General features: G+C 44.5%; 1 protein-coding gene across 3 annotated transcripts in view; it reads left to right on the top strand.

The window, feature by feature from the left end:
• The window catches only part of GSTCD (glutathione S-transferase C-terminal domain containing), a 150310-nt gene that overhangs the window by 114851 nt on the left and 17405 nt on the right, over nt 1–18054 (top strand). The window contains exons 6-9 of one of the 3 annotated variants that reach the window (XM_019534149.1): nt 6449–6564; nt 6740–6784; nt 7594–7722; nt 15161–15374. In XM_019534149.1, coding sequence (XP_019389694.1) covers nt 6449–6564; nt 6740–6784; nt 7594–7722; nt 15161–15205 — 335 coding nt within the window. In that variant the 3' untranslated portion in view covers nt 15206–15374. Of the gene's footprint in view, nt 1–6448; nt 6565–6739; nt 6785–7593; nt 7723–15160; nt 15375–18054 lie in introns of those variants that run through there. The other 2 variants (XM_019534147.1, XM_019534148.1) reach the window with 2 other exon arrangements.

The raw sequence follows: 18054 nt of genomic DNA, 5'->3' as shown, positions 1-18054 counted from the left end.
CCTCCTCTTAAAGACCCCCAGGGTAGGAGCCAGCACCACCTCTCTTGGAAGTTGGTTCCAGATCCTAGCCACCCTGACTGTGAAGTAGTGCTTCCTGATTGAGCCAGGTCAAAACAGCCCCAGGCCCTGTACTAGCTGGGGCTGCTCCACCCTGGCTAAACATGCTACAATCCCGGGTACACATTCAAATGTGGCACCTGGAAGCAGTAAACTCCAGCACAATATGCCTCAAATTAATTACATGTGTAGACACGCCCATGAATTCCAATTTGAAATTTTTGGGTGTATCTTGGGAATCAAGCCATAGGTGTTTGCACACGTAACAGTGCAAATATTCAGTGGCATCCTGCATACTCTTAAAAAGATCCTGTGGCACTCAAGGATGCTGTGAGACTCCAGTTGAAAGTCACCATACCAAATAAATGAAAGTCTTTAGGTATACATCGGCTGTTTTACTTAGGGAAATACTGATCATCGTTTTCTGCATTTTTGTAACAGTAGTTAGCTCAAAGTGGAAAAATAGACAAAAGCTCTGGAGTTTGGCTTCCTAGCTTACTTAAAGTTAGGTGTGTATTAGTCATTACCTTTTTTCAGTCAGCATAGACGTAAACATAGAATTTGGGTAATTTGCCATAATCAAATCTACACTTCAGTCCTGAATTGGCTAGACAGCGTGCCTCCATACCTCTGCTCTTGTCCATTCTTGTTTTATATGCCTACTGCCTGTTGCTTTTGTTAATTCCTGACCCTGAGGTTGAGTATCCTAAGCAGTTGGTGCAAAGCGTTGGAGATCTGGTATATTTCCCCAGATGTGCCTATAAAACAGAGCCTGGAGCATAAGGGTACCTTTCCCTTCAAGAAAATTAGCCTTTAGCAAGAAAGTGATTGTCTTGACTCAAAATAGCTTCAGTTCCATCACCATAAGGACAGAAGGCTTGATTAGCCTCCTCGCTTACACTATTTTTACACTGGTGGAACTCCAGTAACTTCAGTAAAAATTCTCCTGATTTACATGCATGTCAGTAGTGCTTTTTGTCTTTTTTTGCCTGGAAGACTGGATGGGCAGTGGCCAGTCCATCCATGGGCCAGATCCAGCAGGTGGTCTCAGTCTGGCACCCAGGGCAGGTGCAGCCCCATTCAGCCACACAGAGCAGGGCAGGGTGCAGCTCAGCCCTGCAGGAGAAAGTGGTCTGACCCAGCTAACAGGGAAGAAGAAGCCTTAACCTGGCCACATGGAGGCAAGGAGGTATGGTCTGGTCCCAACCTGCCACATGTGCCCTTGGGCTTAGGATCGGGGAATTTGGCAGCAGGGGGAGGGTGGCCATATTAATTGCTATCATTCCTCCACTGCCAAATTTCTCAACCTATGGGGAGCCCAGCAAACCAGATACCATGGCTCCATCATCACCCCTGACATGTAAATAAAAGACCAAAAGAGAGTGGAATGAATAATTAAACACCATGCTTTACAAAGAGTGTTCTCTGTGCTGTGGTCATAACCATTACTGATGTTCATGAACATTGTTTAAAACTTGGAAACCAGTAGCTGCATAGCTGTGGCAATATGGCGTTGAGTGTTGGATGCAATATCCATTGCAAGCCCTGGGTAAATACTCAGAAGCCTAGTCTTTTCCGAGCTCTCTTCTACCACCAGTGCATTGCTTTCAGTAATCAAATTATCTTAGTTTTAAAAGTAGTGGAGGTATGTTGGCATAAGCTACCCTCAGATTTTTGGCTGCAATGCAGACATACCCAAGGACTCTGGGGGGGGGTGTGGGGGAGGCGGCAAGAGCACAGCTCTCTGGCTGTGTGTTCACTTTCTCTTCCTGTTGCCCCCAGGTCTCTGGGATTTGCAGTCGACAATCACAGAAGCAGGGCTTTGCAGGGTTGCTTATCACTTCTTTGTCCTGCTCTCAGGTGCCTCTGGGATTTGTAGTTCACAGTTGCAACCAGCATGAAGTTTGAGCAGGGGAAGGGGTGTTTAACCCCTCCCCCCAGCCCCAGACCCCAACCAGGGCTTGCCTTTGGAGAGCAGTCCCCACACCAAGGCTGGGCTGCATCTCCAGCTGGGCTTGCACCCTCCACTCCCTTATCAGCCAGTCCTCACTGCTCCAGGTAGGGAAGAGAGGGGTGGGGCCAGCCCTGCTCTCTGGCAGGGCTGGAAGGCTCCTGCTCCTCCGTGCATCCTGGGAGGGCACAGGGGGTGGGGGTGCGGGTGGGGGATGGATGGAAGGTGTATCTGCCCCCAGATCTGCACAGGGCAGGGCGGGCCCAGGGCTGGAAAGCATGCTGGGATGCTGGGGGTCTGTGATTTAACGTGAACCAGGAAGGGGTCTGGGACAGAAGTTTCATAAACCATTTTGACCCAAATTAGTTATGTCTGTTATTACATTCAACCAGGCTCTTCTTAAACCAGTTTCAGTTATTTTGAAACTGGTTTGTGTGCACTGAGCTTCTGTTCTGTTACAGGTTTAAACCAGTTTCCGATCACTTAAACCACTTTATGTGTAACTTCTGTCCTAGCCAGTGGGTATTCCCTTTCCATTTTGAACCAGCAATTTTTTAAAGTACATTTTCAGTTGCAGCTGAAATAGAAAGGAATATAATACCTTGTAATTAATGAGAAATAGGCATTTATCATTCCTGTGCTTTTGGAGCACATACTGAAATGCCAGACATCTGTCAAACATGTTCCCTTCACTGCTTCACAGATGGAGAGAGCAATTAGATTTTCATTTCTCTGTATTTGTCCCCACACAACCTGAGTGGGATTAAACTTCACTCGTTACCTATGAGGATGAAGTCACAGTAGCACATTTTGAAGCTGAATAGTCTCTTACCATTTGTTTTTCTGTTTGGAAATTTATTTTATCTATAGGATTTTCTCCAGTGATTGTCACCATAATAGCTCCATAGTTAACTTAGAAAAGAACATATATTTAACATAAGTATATAAGAAGTGCCATACTAGGTCAGACTAAACTAGGTTTATCTAGCCCACTGTTTTGTCTCTGACACTGGTAAATAGTAGATGCTGAAGAGCAAGGTTCTCAAACTCATCTTATGCTCCATATTGGATCTGGATGGCAGGTCTCCTTTTGGGCTGGATCCAGCATGAGCCATGGGGAAGCAGTGGCAGTGACAACTCCAGCTCTGACCCAGAGCATGCGGCGGTGGTGTGGTGGTACACAGCAATGGCTCCAGCTCCCATCCTGAATCCTGTGTCAGAGCCAGAGAAGCCACTACCGCAACACTTTCAGTTCCAGCATAGGGCAAACATCACAGGGACCTGGTTTAGAAAGTTTGCAGTTTTGTCTCTCTCTGAAAAGTGTGTAGATTTAAACATTATAAGACTTACAAAAAGCTTACTAAACGTGTGAGAAATGTCTTCTTTTTTTTTGTATTTTGAAGGTTGCATTGAATCTTTTAAACTTCCTAATAAGAATTACTAAACATTGCAATACATCACTGAGAATTGAAGTCACGTTGGGGGTTTTTTTAAAGCACAGCAGTGCGTTCCTAACACAGAAATGTAATTTGTGTTTTGTTGTTTCTATGTACAATTCAATTAAATTTCTGGAAGGTGATTTATTGCTTTAGGCTGAAAGAAAAAAATAATCAAATGCCTAGCTTAGTGAGTGAAACAATATGCCTGGAGATTGTTCTAAAATTATAAATCACAACTACCACTTTTGGTGAGACTATGAAGAGTTTCTTATGCATTCTTTTTAGCTTAAAAATGCTTGCATTTCAAAATCTCTTCCTTAATATGAAATCAAGTCCCCTGTTGTGCAAAAAACCATGGACGGTGCCTAAACAACAGTAAAAAAGGTATGACATTTAAGTTTCAATGAAACCAGGCTGGGAAGAGAAAATTACCCACAATGGGTAAGTTGCATGCCAAGGGACTACTGAGGTCCTTTCATCAAAAGCAGCAGCAGCTTAGATTGATTGTTTTGCAAAACCAAGGAAATTGGTTCTATCCAAGATAGAAATGGATTGCAAAGCCGTTTCCTTTCATTAGTGTGTTATGGATGGAGTTTCAGGGATCAGGATGACACCAAAAAAAGAAATAAACATACAATTTTTTGCAATTGGTCACAGTTCTTAAAATAATACTTTCCCTATTGCTCTGAGTAACTTTTAAACTATTACTATCCTTTCTAGGAAGTTGCATACTATTTTTAACTCTGACTTGATCAAACAAGGCTTTAACGCAGGTTTTTTTTAAAGAAATCAGAATGCTCAAAGTATTTTCATCTTTACAAGTAGCAACCTCTCAGTAATTTGTTAGCCTCCCTATGCAAATAGTATGCTGGAGATACGTACACGCTGACTAAATGGCGCCATTATCTTTCAGAAAGCTATTTTCATGGACTTAATCACCTTTTTTTTGTCTGATCCCTCCCCCAGTGCTACTGAAGCCATGACTGCCATTTGGATCTCAAGATTTTAGGTTGCTGACTTATAATAAAAAGTAGTATGCAGCAGCAGGTTATGCCTACTACAAGGTGCTAAGGAATGCACAGGTTTTTACTCTGGAAAGATTTCATTTGGGTCCCAGCTCTGCTTCTGACCATAATTCACGGGGCAAAAGTAAATGTCAGGTTAAAGCTCTCAGGGGTGCTGTTTACAATTTATACTAGGTTTGAGTATTTGACCGGTCAAATACAGTTTGGTAAGCTGACTGGTTAAATATTAGTAAAAAATTGTAAAAAATTGCCAACAGGTCCACATAATACGTAGAAAAAGCACCAATTTCCCATTAAAAGATGTGTCAAAAATATTACAAAATCATATTTATATCAAGAAAACTACAAAGAAAATGTCATTTTTGAGGTAAAATTGCTATAATCTTTAACTGGTCAAAAATATGCAGTCAATTGGCTGGTCAGCTGACAATATTTGATTGGTCAATTGAGTGACTTGCCAACCCTAATTTATAGTAACAATACGTTTTTGAGTTAAGTGTCCAGGTATGAAGGCATTTGAGTACCTTAACCCAGTGTTTCCCAAGGTGTGCTGCGAGGCAAGTCCAGGTGAGCCATGCCCCCCACCTGTTGCCACCATGGGCACATAGACAGACAAGGGGCGAGGTTCCAGCCAGTGATTTGGATCCATGCTCTGTGTTCAACTGCGCCCCCTTCCCCTTGCTCCACATCCGGACCCTCTCCCCCCGGTCCGTGCCCAGTCTCTTGCCACCCCTCCACCTTGCTCTGCTTTTGGCCATTGTGCCATGGGATGGGAGAGGCACAGTAAGTGTGCTGCTGGAACCAAAATGTTGGGAAACACTGCCTTAACCAAAACTGTTTGAAGACATAGTTCCGTTATATGCTGAATACTGTATTTACCCAAATACAAGATGACCCCTGAATGAAAGATGACTCTCCCAATGATTAGATTCTAAACATGGAAAATTTATAGATGTATTATAATTTTCCATGTATGGAACCTAATTATTGAAGGTTCATCTTAAATTTGCACCCCCCCCAGGTGGTGGTGGGCGCAGTAATGGGGCAGGGGTGGGGCACAGACAGTAGGACAGACAGTAGAGGGGGCACTTGGTAGGGCAGGAGAGTGCAGTAATGGGGCAGGCAGTGGGGAGCAGGTGGTAGGGGCAGGCAATGAGAAAGGCAAGAAGTTTGCCCCTTGCCACCTTTCCCCCTCCCCCACTTATCCCTCATATCTTCCTCTCACAGCCTCAGGCTGCCCCAATTTCCCCCTTCCCCTGTTTCCCCTTCCTCTGCCCTCCACATTTCTTCTGCCCGCTTCAAGCTCAGATCCTTGCCCCGCCTTCCTCCCATCTCCCCCTCCAAATTCTCTCCCCCCCACCTTGCCCTCCCCCCTTACCTTTTCTTGGCATCAGCAGGCTCTGTCCCTAGTGCAACCTGGGGCACAGAGCATAGCTTCAGCCCAGCCCCATAGCAATGGCAGAGGACCAGAACTACAGCTCTAACCCAGCCATGTAGCAGCAGGGGCACAGAGCCAGCGCTGCTGTTATGGGGCTGGGCTGGAGCAGGAGGTAAGGAGGAGTGCAGCAGAGAAGGAGAGAGAGGTAGGAGAGAGAAGCAATACAGGGGTGGGGAGACTGGGGGTGTTGGGGAGAAGTGGGGTATGCAGAAGCAGCAGGGTGGGTGGGGCACATGCCAGCTGCAGCTCCAGCTGCAACCCCAACCCTGGCTTGGGGCCAGAACTGCAACAGCTGCCTGTCTCTCTCCCACCTCCTCCTTCCCCCACTGCCTCATGCTAAATGAGGGGAAAACTTGATTTTCCAATTAAGTAAATGAGGTACATGGTTTAAATAATTAAAAAATATTGACTGAGTTCAAATCTTCTAGGAATTTTTGAAGATCCCAGCCTAAATTGTCAGGAAAGTTAAAAGTATACAAATACTGCAAAAATGATATTAAAAGAGTTACAGTAAATCTGTTTCCTTTGTCATCCTCAGGAAAGATGTCCAGCGAACGTGCTTTGAGGAAACAGCAGCAACTGAACAATTTGGTGGCTATGGTGACAAACCTCAGTAAACCTGGAGATGTGATTGTGGATTTTTGCAGTGGAGGGGTAATATATCTTTTCTTTATAAAGTGCTATCTCTGTTGCTTTTTTACCAACCAGAAAAGAGGCCAAAACACAAGCTCTGAAACTGGAGCTTTTTTCAAAGTCTTTGTCACTTTGTGGAGTGCTGCATGTGGGATTGAAGAATAACACTGGGATTTTTTTGCTTTGCTTTTTATAGGGCCATGTTGGAATTGTTCTTGCTCACATGCTGCCATCTTGCCAGGTGAGGTCTGAATAAAACGTCTTGACACAACACTCTTTCAGATTTCGAGAATTTAGAACTCTTTTAAAAATCTGTGATATGGTAGAAACTGCGTACCAGTGTGCTCTGTCCTCGAGTTCTCTGTATTGACATATGTAAAGTATTTGTTATGAGACAAAACTGTGGCAGCATCTCTCGAAAGGATAGTTCAGATGAAGTTTTCCAAAGATGCTAGCAGCAGTGCTAGTGCTGTGTCCTCAGTGCATTATCATCCACTTGTTTGGTCCAGGTCATCATGGTATTTAAGTACAAGCTCAGCTAGGCCCATGATTGAACCTACCCCTGTTCAGAAAAGCTCTGAAGCATCTGCCTAAGTTTTGTGCTGAATTGAAGCTGTTATTATTAAGGGATTGTCTGTAATACCCCACTTTTCCTACTCACCTGAAAGGTGTTTTGTGGGTGAGGAAACAATCTGATTCAGGCACATGAAAACCAGCGTGTGCCAGCAGAGTACCTCAAGTTTAAAAAGATTGCAAGTGTTAGAATGTTAAAGGTTTAGTTTAATCCCAAAGAACCTGGGGCTTGACTGAGAAAAGAGATTGTGTTCAGAAAATGAAAGTGTTCATTAATTGTTTGACATTTAACAGGCATAGGATCCCTTCCATTTCTATTTGTTTTCAAGCATGCCACTTTGGAGGACATCTCAAGATGAGTGCCAAGGAATTAAGTGCAGATTTTTGTGTTCAAACAGAGTATTTTTTGCAATAGTATCTGGATACTTTGATTTTAAACTAATATAGCTGACATATTTTTCTATATGCAAAATCCAGGTGGTGCTAATAGAAAATAAAGAGTTGTCATTGGTTCGTGCTAAAGACAGAAGCGATGAACTAGGATTAAATAACATTTGCTTCATTCAAGCAAATCTGGACTATTTTAAAGGGACTTTTAATATTGGGGTAAGTAGTTGTGTCCTTTCAACTTTTAACTTTAAGCATTAAGATATAGGTTTATTTCAGTATTTAGCTATACTTACAAACAAATTGCACCCTTCCATTACTGTTTATTTAAAGATGGGAATTTTTGGTCATAAAGTCACTCTTGTTAAACATACAGCATGCGCCTGAATAAAATACGCACCCTGATTTTCAAAGGCAGAATGAAGGAAAAAAGATCTTTCCTCAAGAGCTGCTGCTGAGGTGGGGAGAAAGTATCCAGAGGCAGCAGCTAGTGTGCAGCACCTGCAGTGTTATTTTCACTTTCCCTTGGAAGATGCATAAGCAACAGAATCTGCTGGTGTTATATTTCCTTGATTATAACGCATATCCCAATTTACAGCAGGTGAATTAGGGGTGGGGAAGGTGTATGCTATATGCAAGAAAATATGGCATTAGGAAGTGAGTTTTGAATTCATTAGAGTTAGGGGGGAAGATAATGTCTTCTTGGGTATTTCTTGCATGCTCCTACCACTCCCTGTAGTAAACAGCACATTAAGGAAGAGGGTCCTGCTCCAAAGAGCTTTAAAAACAAAGAAGATACTTAAAGTACATTAACTGATGACCATCTGGTGGAGAGGGGTAGCAGGGTTTTGTCCTGCTCTTAATCATAGCATTTCAAGATGATAAAGGTTCATGAGAGGAGTATATTTAGAGGGAGGATGCAGAGAAAGGAAAGAAAGGCTTACTGCAGCCTGACTCTGGGTGACAGTCATGATAATGTAGAAATGATGCTTTTATGCAGCGGTGTTGGGAACTTTAGTAATGTCCCCACTGGGGAATGTAGGAGAGAAATTCAAATGTTTGGGTCAGGAGGATGGTGTTAGCACAGCAAATTAGGCCTTGAATGAGAGCGGCAAGGTGAGACCAGAGACGTGAAGATAAAAAGTGCAGTGGGTATGGACAAACACAGATTTGTAGCCTCTTCAAAAGGGGAAGAAGAGCTTCTACCCTGTAGTGCAGCAGCTATTAACCTGCATCAGCCTGTAGCAGTACAAGCTAACTAGATTGCCCTAACTTTGACTGTAGTTGAAGCAGGGTTAAAGCTGGAGTAGTTTTGCTACATTTGCTGCTCAAAGCCATCTTGACAGTACCAGGGTAACAGCTGCTGAGCACTGCAGAGCAATAGCCTGCCCCCCCCCATACTTTTAGAAGAAGCTACAAAATCACGCTTTCCCATACTCTTTGTCAGTCAGAAAAGAAAAGGAGAAGATCAATTTAAACGTGATACCAAAGCTGAGAGTGAACCAATAGAGAGGAGATATTACAGTAAGAGAAGGAGATTGACTTGATACTCAGCCTGGAATTCCACTTTTATTACATACACAAACGAGTCTTAGACCCAATTTGTGTGTGCGTGTGTGCGTGCACACACACACACACACGCACACACATGCTAGGGACAGAAGTTAAACATAAACCAGATTAGATGATCCAAAACTGGTCTAAACCTGTAACAGGATGGAAGTTCAGTGTACCTAAACTGGTTTCAAAATGGCCAAAACTGGTTTAAGATAAACCTGGATGGATGTAGTATCAGACTTAGCTGACTGAGGTCAAACTGGTTTATTGAACTTCTGTCCCAGATCCCTTCCAGATTCAAGTTAACTCACAGTCCTCAGCATCCCAGTCTGCTCCAGCAGAGCAGTGCTGGCCCCTCCCCCAGCTATCACAGAGCTAAGGTACTAAAGCCTTTGCTCCCTGCTAGCACCTGTCAGCCTGGTGGGATGGGGAGGGGCAAGGAAACAGACCCCTCTAGACCCCCTGTCTGTATAGGACAAGGAGAAAGAAAGCCCCAGTAGTGGTATTTTTCCATCACAGCAGCCAGGTGAGTGGAGTTGGCATCAGCTCGTCTGAGAGAGGAGGTGGGGTAGACGGGGAACGCACTGGCTCGGCCTGAAATCAGACACCCCCCACCGTCCCCAGCCAGTGTCTGCCCAGAGCAGGAGGAGGGAAGCCCCCACTGGGAGCTTTTCACTCTCCTGCAGCCTGGCTTGCCAGGCCGGGATCAGCTCAGCCCCACCCCTTGTCCAACCCCCACCTGTGAGAGGCGGGGTGTAGGGAGGAAAATGCACCGGCCCAGCTGGGCACTGGCCCCCCCCAGGAGTCTGCCTGCCATGAGGAGGACACCCTCCTGGAGGCTTTTCTCTCCTCCACAGGCTGGCATGGGCTCAGTCCTGGCCTCTCCCTGCCCCCGCCCCCGCCACCTGTGAGAGGCAGTGGGGCAAAGAAGGGAACGGAGGAACCCAGCACTCCCCCTCCCCAGCCAGGGTCTGCTCAGCGTGTTGTGGTAAAAGCTCCTGCCAGGGGCTTTTCATAACTCTGCAGCCTGATGAACCAAGTGGGGATTGGCTTCACCCCCTCTTGGGGAGGGGGCAGGACTGAGTCAATTTCCACCTGGCTTGCCAGGCTGCAGAGTTATGAAAAGCCCCTGCTGGGAATTTTCAGCACCCCGTGTCAGGTAGACCCTGGTACCGGGCCAGACTGGTGTGTTCACCTCCCTACCTCTCAAAAGCAGGGGGGCTGAGGAGGGGCTGGGGCTGAGCCCATGCGAGCCTGACAAGTTGAGTTGCAGGGGAGCAAAAATCCCCTGGAGGGAGGGCGTGCATTCATCCCTCCTTCTCATTTCCCCCCGCACCAGACAGACCCCAGATGGGGAGGCTAGTGCCTTGCTGGGTCAGTGCATTTGTGCCCAGGCAGGAGCTGGATAGGAGGCTGGGCTGAGTTGATCCCAGCCCGGCAAGCCGAGCTCCAGGGGAGTGAAAAGCTCCCAGTGGAATTCCCCTTGCCTCTGCACTGGGCAGCCCCTTGTTGGGTGGTCTGGGGCCAGCCAGGCCTGTGCATTCCCCCTGTCGGAGGTCGGGGGTGAAAGAGAGGATGGGGATGCACTGATCCCAGCCTGGTGAGCTAGGCTGTGGGAGAGCAAGAAATACCCACAGCGGGCAGACCCCAGCTGTGGGGTGCCAGTGCTGGGCTGGGCGTGTGCATTCCCAGCCCCCTTCTGTCAGGAATGAGGTTGGGGAGGGAGTGGGGCTGAGCCAGTTGGAGCCCTGCTAGCCAGGCTGCAGGGGGTGAAAAGTCCCCCTGGTGGGGGCTTTAGCCATGCCAGACAGATGCCAGCTGGGGGGCCAGGGCTGTGTAGTGCATTCCCCTTCCCCTCCCCTGCACCACCCCTCAGAGGCAGGGCTGGGGAGATATTTTCTGCTGGCTCTCTCCTTCCTGCAGCTGTCAGTGGAGGCAGGTAGGCAGCATCCAGCACCCCTTCCTGTGCCATACTGGGCTTGGTTTAGCAGCCTTAGACAATTGGCCATGAAGGGTGGTGCATGTAAGCGCCTCCAGGTTCTGCCTGTCTTGGCCACCCAAACACTGAACACCAGTTCAGTTTGTTATCAATTCAATCTACCCAGCTTAGAAAAACCTGTGAAGATTGAAATGATTCTGCCTCAGGCTTTTTGAACCTCTGTGCTTAGCCACACACATGCACTCTCCTCAATTTATTTGTATGAACAGCTCCATTGAACTTGTAAGAGTGAAGTTAAATTGATCTACTTGCATGTCTCCGTCTGAAGTGATAAACAGCAGTGCATTGCTGAAAACCTTAATGTTTATTACAAATTGAAATTGCTGTTTGCCTTTTGTATATAACTTTAGATCAGTAAGTATTAGCTAACCATTTATATTTGGCTGCAGTTATTGCTTACTTTGCAGCTTCACAGAGTTTATGCTTTACACCTGTTGAAGTTGTCTGGGCTGCACAAGTGTTGGAGTTTACAGACACTGACTTATCTGCTAAGTATCAAGAGAAGCCCAAAGCATGTGCCCATAGGTGTAAGGTGCAAAGGCAACAGATAGATTCAGTGCACATAAGCTGTTTGTCCCCAGACCTGGATTCTTAGTATGTTGCCTCTTCTTTTGCTGACTTCTGTGTAGCAGCTATTCAGGTGTCTGTAACAGGTTGGGATGACCTTTGTTTAAATTTTGCTCTAAGCATGCCAGAATTCTGCACCCAAAATAAAGAATTGGTTACAATATTTTGCCATAATTTTATAACAGTCTGTGCCTTCAAAACTGTTAATAGATCTTGAGGCTTTTATAGCATATCTCTAGTTGTTGATACTCTGTCACCATGCTGCTGCTGGTGCTGCTGTAGTTTATTGGGTTCAAGGGCCCATCCTTCAGGACATTTTTAATTATTATTTTTTATAATGTAGAAGCAAGAGGGAAGGAACAGTTATTTGGATTCGCGCATCCAAACTCTGAGTTCTTCTAGCTACTTCTTCTCTGCTATCGTAAATCAAATAAATCCTGTATTGTGAGCTCTAGCATTGTTTAAAAAAGCTATGAACTCCCGAATAATTTACTCCAATCCAAAGTATATTGTTATAATCTATCAGCAGAATTAGCTTGCTAATTTTTAGTAACATCTTCAGTTTTTCTGCTGTTGAGATTAAGGATAAAATACATGTGCTATACTTTATTATTTTTTTATTATTATTATTATTATTATTATTAAATAGTAATTTGTTTTATCCTCCTGTGAGTTTTTTGTGGAGGGAAAATTTTATTGAGTATGTCAGTAGCCATTCAGATGACTGCTTAAGTTTTTTACTAAGCACACCTGGAGTTTTATTCTTTATAGCAGGGGTGTCAAAGATACAACCTGCAGCGCCTCATCAGCCAGCCCCAGGAGCTGCCCCAGCATCTGAATTGACCTCCAAGGCACATAGTGCTCTAGACCAGACCCCACTACCACCACTACTACCCCAGCCAATCCTGGACACATGTCACATTCAGTGCCCACTCTGGCTAGTCCAGGGTCCATGTTACCCTCAGGCTTCCTTCCCCAATGCATGCAGCATAGGTCCAGATCAGCTGCAATGGGCACTGTATGTGGCATGGATCCCAGATGAACATCAGATGTGCTGGATCCAGCATGTGGGGTTGGGTGGGGGTGGTCCATGGACTGTGAACTGACATGGCAGCACTCATCCAGCCTGAGTCAGATGAGTTTGACACCCATGCTTTTTGGGATTCAGTGTCACTTTTAGAATTGTTAATCTTGGCTCTAAAATTGTAATACAAGTAGATATTAAGACTCTTGCCTTCTCATAGTTAGGGAATTTCTTTCCTAGAAAGCCTGGCCCTGTATTGGAGTAAAAATAACTTATTTTCCTATGTATCAGAAGTGTTGTAGAAATATATCATGTAAAATTTGTATTATTATTTCTTTGGTACTGATCCTGTACTGATAATGTAATTGCTATTATTTGAAAACAAAATGAAGAAAGAAAAATAAATGTAGCAAAACAATCAACCTCCATTATTACATAGTGATGAAAGACTTATACAATAAAAGCTGAGCTATCCAGCATCTTTCAAGATGGTATGCTCTGCTAACCGGCATGCCAGCTTGTAAGATAAAGTGAAACTGGAAGTGCCCAATAAAGTGAAACTGGAAGTGCCCACCATGGCACTTCTGGTTTCTCTGAGCCCCCACGGCTGGGGGCAAAACACCCTGCGCTGCCGAGCCCCCACGGCCCAGTGGCTAACAGGCTGCATGGGGCTGTGTGGGGCCTGCCTCCCTGTCCTGTGGGCCCTGTGGGGCCTGCAGGAGGGGAAGCAATGCAGTGGGAGGGACAGTGATGCCATGAGAGGGGTGGAGGGACACCCCAGACACAGTGGAAAAAGCGGCGGCTGGGGATGCTAAAGTCACCAGCATATTTTGTTATCTGGCATCCCCCATTCCGGGGGGATGCCAGATAACCGAGCTTTTACTGTACATCTGAAACCATTTTTTAAAGATTCCCTGTGCACAGTGGCAAAAGGGGAAAACTTCTCTGTACCCTGCTTATAGTTGATTTTGAAAGAAACACTGTATTTACTCAAATCTTGGTTTTCATTTATATGTCAGCACCTAGAATACCCTTTAAACTTGTAGTTCTTTTTATATTTTTTCTTTATGCATTAGATAGTCTTCTTCATCTTTATACAGTTACTAAGGAGAAATATATGGTCACATGAAAAATTCCATTTTTCTCATTCAGTTTTCTTTGTAAGATAAGCCACATTGAGGGTCTCAGCATTCATGATATATAATGCACAACGATATTCTCACAATGTGTAGATCTCTGTTATTGCTGTGGAAACGATGTTGCGTCCCTGGTGAGGCAGGATCTCAGGCATTGTACTATTCTGTGGCTGTGGCTGTATGCTTCTGAGGACTAAATGCATTATCTGTCCTCACCCTTTATCTAGTTACTGATTGATAATGGGAAATGTAATGAAATAAGACATCATGAAAGGACTCCATGTTGGATGTTGTTTATGGCTGTCAGCTGCTTCTCAAAGAACTCAATTTACCTGAAGGTTCATGGAGGCTCAACAAGACGGTTCACTACTGGTTTTATCTTGAGGTAGTTAATTGCTTCCATTCCAAACATTACATCTACATTTTTTTGCAATAAACTGAAACAGAGTCTCTGCCTTCTTGAAAATAGGCGGAAATGGCAAAAGCCAGTTAAGTGTTACACCATGAATTTTAACAGTCTGATTTTGTTATTTGTTATTGTTAAATTATTCACATTAGGAATAAGAAACCAGTGTGAAACGATGCTGTTCTAATAAAATACTAAGTTGTCTGCTTGACAGTCAAAATGCCTTTTTTCTATGGTAAGAACTAGCGAGGATATTTTTTAACCTTCAGTTTGTCACTGAATGAACTAGTTCAGGTATTGATAGATGCTCCTTTCACTTGAGCATATATAAATCAGTTTGTAGATTTAATATACTTTTAAATGTTTTCTAAAAACTGCTGTGCAACAGCTGTCAACAACATATGACTATATCTGAGTATGCAGGGTATTCAGCTAAAGGCACATTAAGAAAAAATGCCATCTTTTCAGTGATGAGAAATTACAGAAATTAAGAACCTTTAAGAAGTGCACAAGCATGTCAGTGGGTGTGGTACATTTCCCCTTTACATGTGAATGGTTTTGGTCAATTTATATCATACCTGGATAGTCTTCTGATGTAGTATTTTGTGGATGGGCTTTTCTTCATAATGCAGAGGCTTACATTTTATATGGGACAAAATTATATGGGACTTCATTGCTTGCCTCAATAATTGTATATAAAACTCTTTCATGTAATCCTACAACAATTAAGAATTGTAATACAAAATTAATAGTATTGTCTGTATTTATGTGCATTTTATATCTTTAAAATACTGAAAAAATAGTGTCTATATAGCAGGTAACTGTCACTATTTCAAACTATAACTTGTTTCTGCCAAAATGGAAGAGTCAATATCAGTCATAGCTAACATTATTGTAAAATGTTTGTTTAGGGGCACGTATGAAAGCTGTACAGTGAGTGGTGGCATTTAGGTATGTCTGTGTTTTAGACAGCATCACAGTGCTCACTGCCTAGAAGCCTGGTCTTTTTGTAATCCCTGATTGCTGTGGAGTGTGGGAAATGTGACTGGTGGCCACTATCTACCCCACAGGACACAGGGAAGATGCATATCTATGACTTTCTATGCAGAATATACCCCACAGGTAAGCCTCCGTTCTGGGAGACTGCAGAAGATCTAAGATTCACTGGCTCAGTGCTACCCAAAATGGTGATGTTTTCTCAGGCATCATTTTACTTATTGTTAAGGCAAAGGTTTTGACACTAACTGACAAGTTAGGTATGCATGTCATTTATTTGTATATATTTGTGCCAGAGGCCATAACTTAGGTATGCATATAATTTATTTGTATATATTTGTGCCAGAGGCCCTAACTTCAAGCCAGGCCCTAACGTAGTAAGCACTGTGCAGATACATTGTGAGAGATGATTCCTGCTCCAGGGATTTCACAGTTTAAGTGAACAGGACAGACAAAAGGTGGGAAGGTTAACAGACAGGGTTGGTCACTGGTCTTTGAAAATCAGGCCTCTAAGTTTTCTCAAGCAGGAGACTCAGATTAATTATTCCCTTTGAAAATTTTGGTCATAAGTAATAAGATCTCAAATCTTTGCAGTACCTGGATGCAAAATCATAATTAAATCCAGCAGAATAACCCATATTTGGATTCTTTTACTTTTGTCACAGCCTTTACTTTAAGTTAAAAGTGATTTCCATTGTTGGTGGTGTTCTATGCATCTACCAGTGCACAGTATTGATTAAGTCCCTGGCTTTATGGCTTCCATCCCAGCCAGTCTAAGGCATTTACAAGTTTTTTGTTAGACTTTTTCACTGCTGCAGGAAGCCTGCTGCTACTAGAGTTGCTGTTTATGGCAGCAAGCTTGCCTTTGTTCAGTGTCCTGTGCATCATGTTTTGAAAATAATAGTAGTATCAATTTTATCTTTCTGCTCTGAAAATCTGTGGACTTTAAAAGCAGGATCACCATATCTATTCTACAAGTGTAGAAGGAGGACCACAAATCAGAGGAAGCAGGGCAAGGAATAAGAAAACTGGAACTTCAGCTCTCTTTTTTCACAAGCCAGGATGGTAAAGAGTGGAGAGGATAGGCAGTGCGTAGGGGGTGCATGTGGGTGCACATGCACCCCCTGAGTGTGGCAGTGCACCCCTTATAAAAAGGTACCACCAACACTGTTGGCAGTGCCTGCAGGTGGTCCCCGCTCACCACCCCTCTGCCAACACTGCCGGTGGTGTCTGTGGGCAGTCTGTGATCCCTGCTGGCCGCTACTGCTGCTGCCCTGGTGGTAGCTGCAGGTGGTCGCTGACCCTTGGTCAGTGCTCCCCCCCTGCTGGCAGCATCTGCAGGAGCTCACTACCACCATGCTCCTGCCGCCATCTTCCCACCACCGCTACGTTCCCATTACCACAGCTGCCGAGGACATGCGCCATTCATGGTGAAGAGAGATCTCCTCCTTTAGCATCACTGGGTGCATCTACATGTGAAATTAACGTGAAGCAATAAACTTTAGTGCACATCACGCCGGACTTTATTGATGCCGGTGTGATGTGTACTGGAGTTTACATGTATGCCCGGGACCACAGCACGTTGAGCCAGGTTGGAGCAGCCCTGGCTGGCAGGGATTCCAAGAGGTCGGTCTGCCAGGTTGGGGCTGCTCCAGCCCAGCTCAACATCCTGCAGAGGGACTGGTTGGGGCACAAGGGTGCTTCAGTGTGGGGCTGCTAGTCAGCAGGTGGCCCCTGCACTGAACCATCCTCATTCCCCAGCTAGCCCCATCAGCATCTACACATACATTGCTCCACAGCGAAGAATGCTGCCGCAGATTAGTACTTATATTACAGAAGAGTTAATTAGTTTACTATGGTCTAATAGGGCCGCACATGTAAACATGGAGACTTTACTGCAGAACTAATCATATGTTCTGCAGTAAGCCTCGTGTAGATGTGCCCACTGAGACTGTCTGTATTGCAGATTAAAAATTGCAATCTGCCTCTGAGGCCTTTGGCACACATTTTATTTCTGAAGTGATTAACATGTTAATTGCACCATGAATGGCAGCATACTACACATTCATTGAATGTATGGCTCCATAAAATAGCAAAACAGCCAAAGATGTCAGGCTTATATGGTGCTCAGGGAACTCAAAAAAGCAGATGGGTGTTCAACCAGGGCTTCCAGCTGCACACCTGCTTTTTAAAGGTCCAGGGCAACTGTAAGTCCAACTTCAGGGAAAGGCTCCCTGATCTCAGGCTCACTGTGTCCCAGACCTTTAAAAAGTGGGAGTGAAAGTAGGAGCCCCAACTGCACACCCGCTTCTTTACATTCCTGAGTGCTCCCTGCTCCCCAGCTGCCTCTTCCACATTTGGAAGGATGTAGCTGGGGATCATGGGGCTTCTCACTCTAGCTTCCCTTTCTCCTCACACTGGCAGCTGGCAGTTACGCAAGACGTTCATTGGTGCTACTGCACAGTAACAGTGGTTACTGTGCATTTATTTAGTACTTGATTATACGAATACTAAATTAAATGTGCAGTAACCACTATGCATTCATGAGCTTGTAGACGCACCCAATGTGTTTAAATTAGTTACAGTATATTCAAGGGTGTTTCAGAAACTAACGGCAAAATGGCTGACCATGCTGTAAGACTTTGACAAAGAGGGAAACCACACGTAAGTGGGAACATCTATAGCAGCATTGTCAACCACACCTATCACTTACAATTGTGTAAAGAAGTGGTGTGCTCCTATACAAAATTGCTGCTAGCTCTTGAAACATACTTACCTCGTACTTATTATTACCTTTGTACATTGCATATCTGTTGCATTGCCTGGCTAAATGGTCTTCATCCAACCAAATGCATTTCAGTATAGC

The sequence above is a fragment of the Crocodylus porosus genome, unplaced genomic scaffold (genome assembly GCF_001723895.1).
Source record: "Crocodylus porosus isolate Cpor-Errol unplaced genomic scaffold, CroPor_comp1, whole genome shotgun sequence".
Taxonomy (NCBI): Eukaryota; Metazoa; Chordata; order Crocodylia; family Crocodylidae; genus Crocodylus; species Crocodylus porosus.
This window is presented reverse-complemented; position numbering and strand designations above follow the sequence as displayed.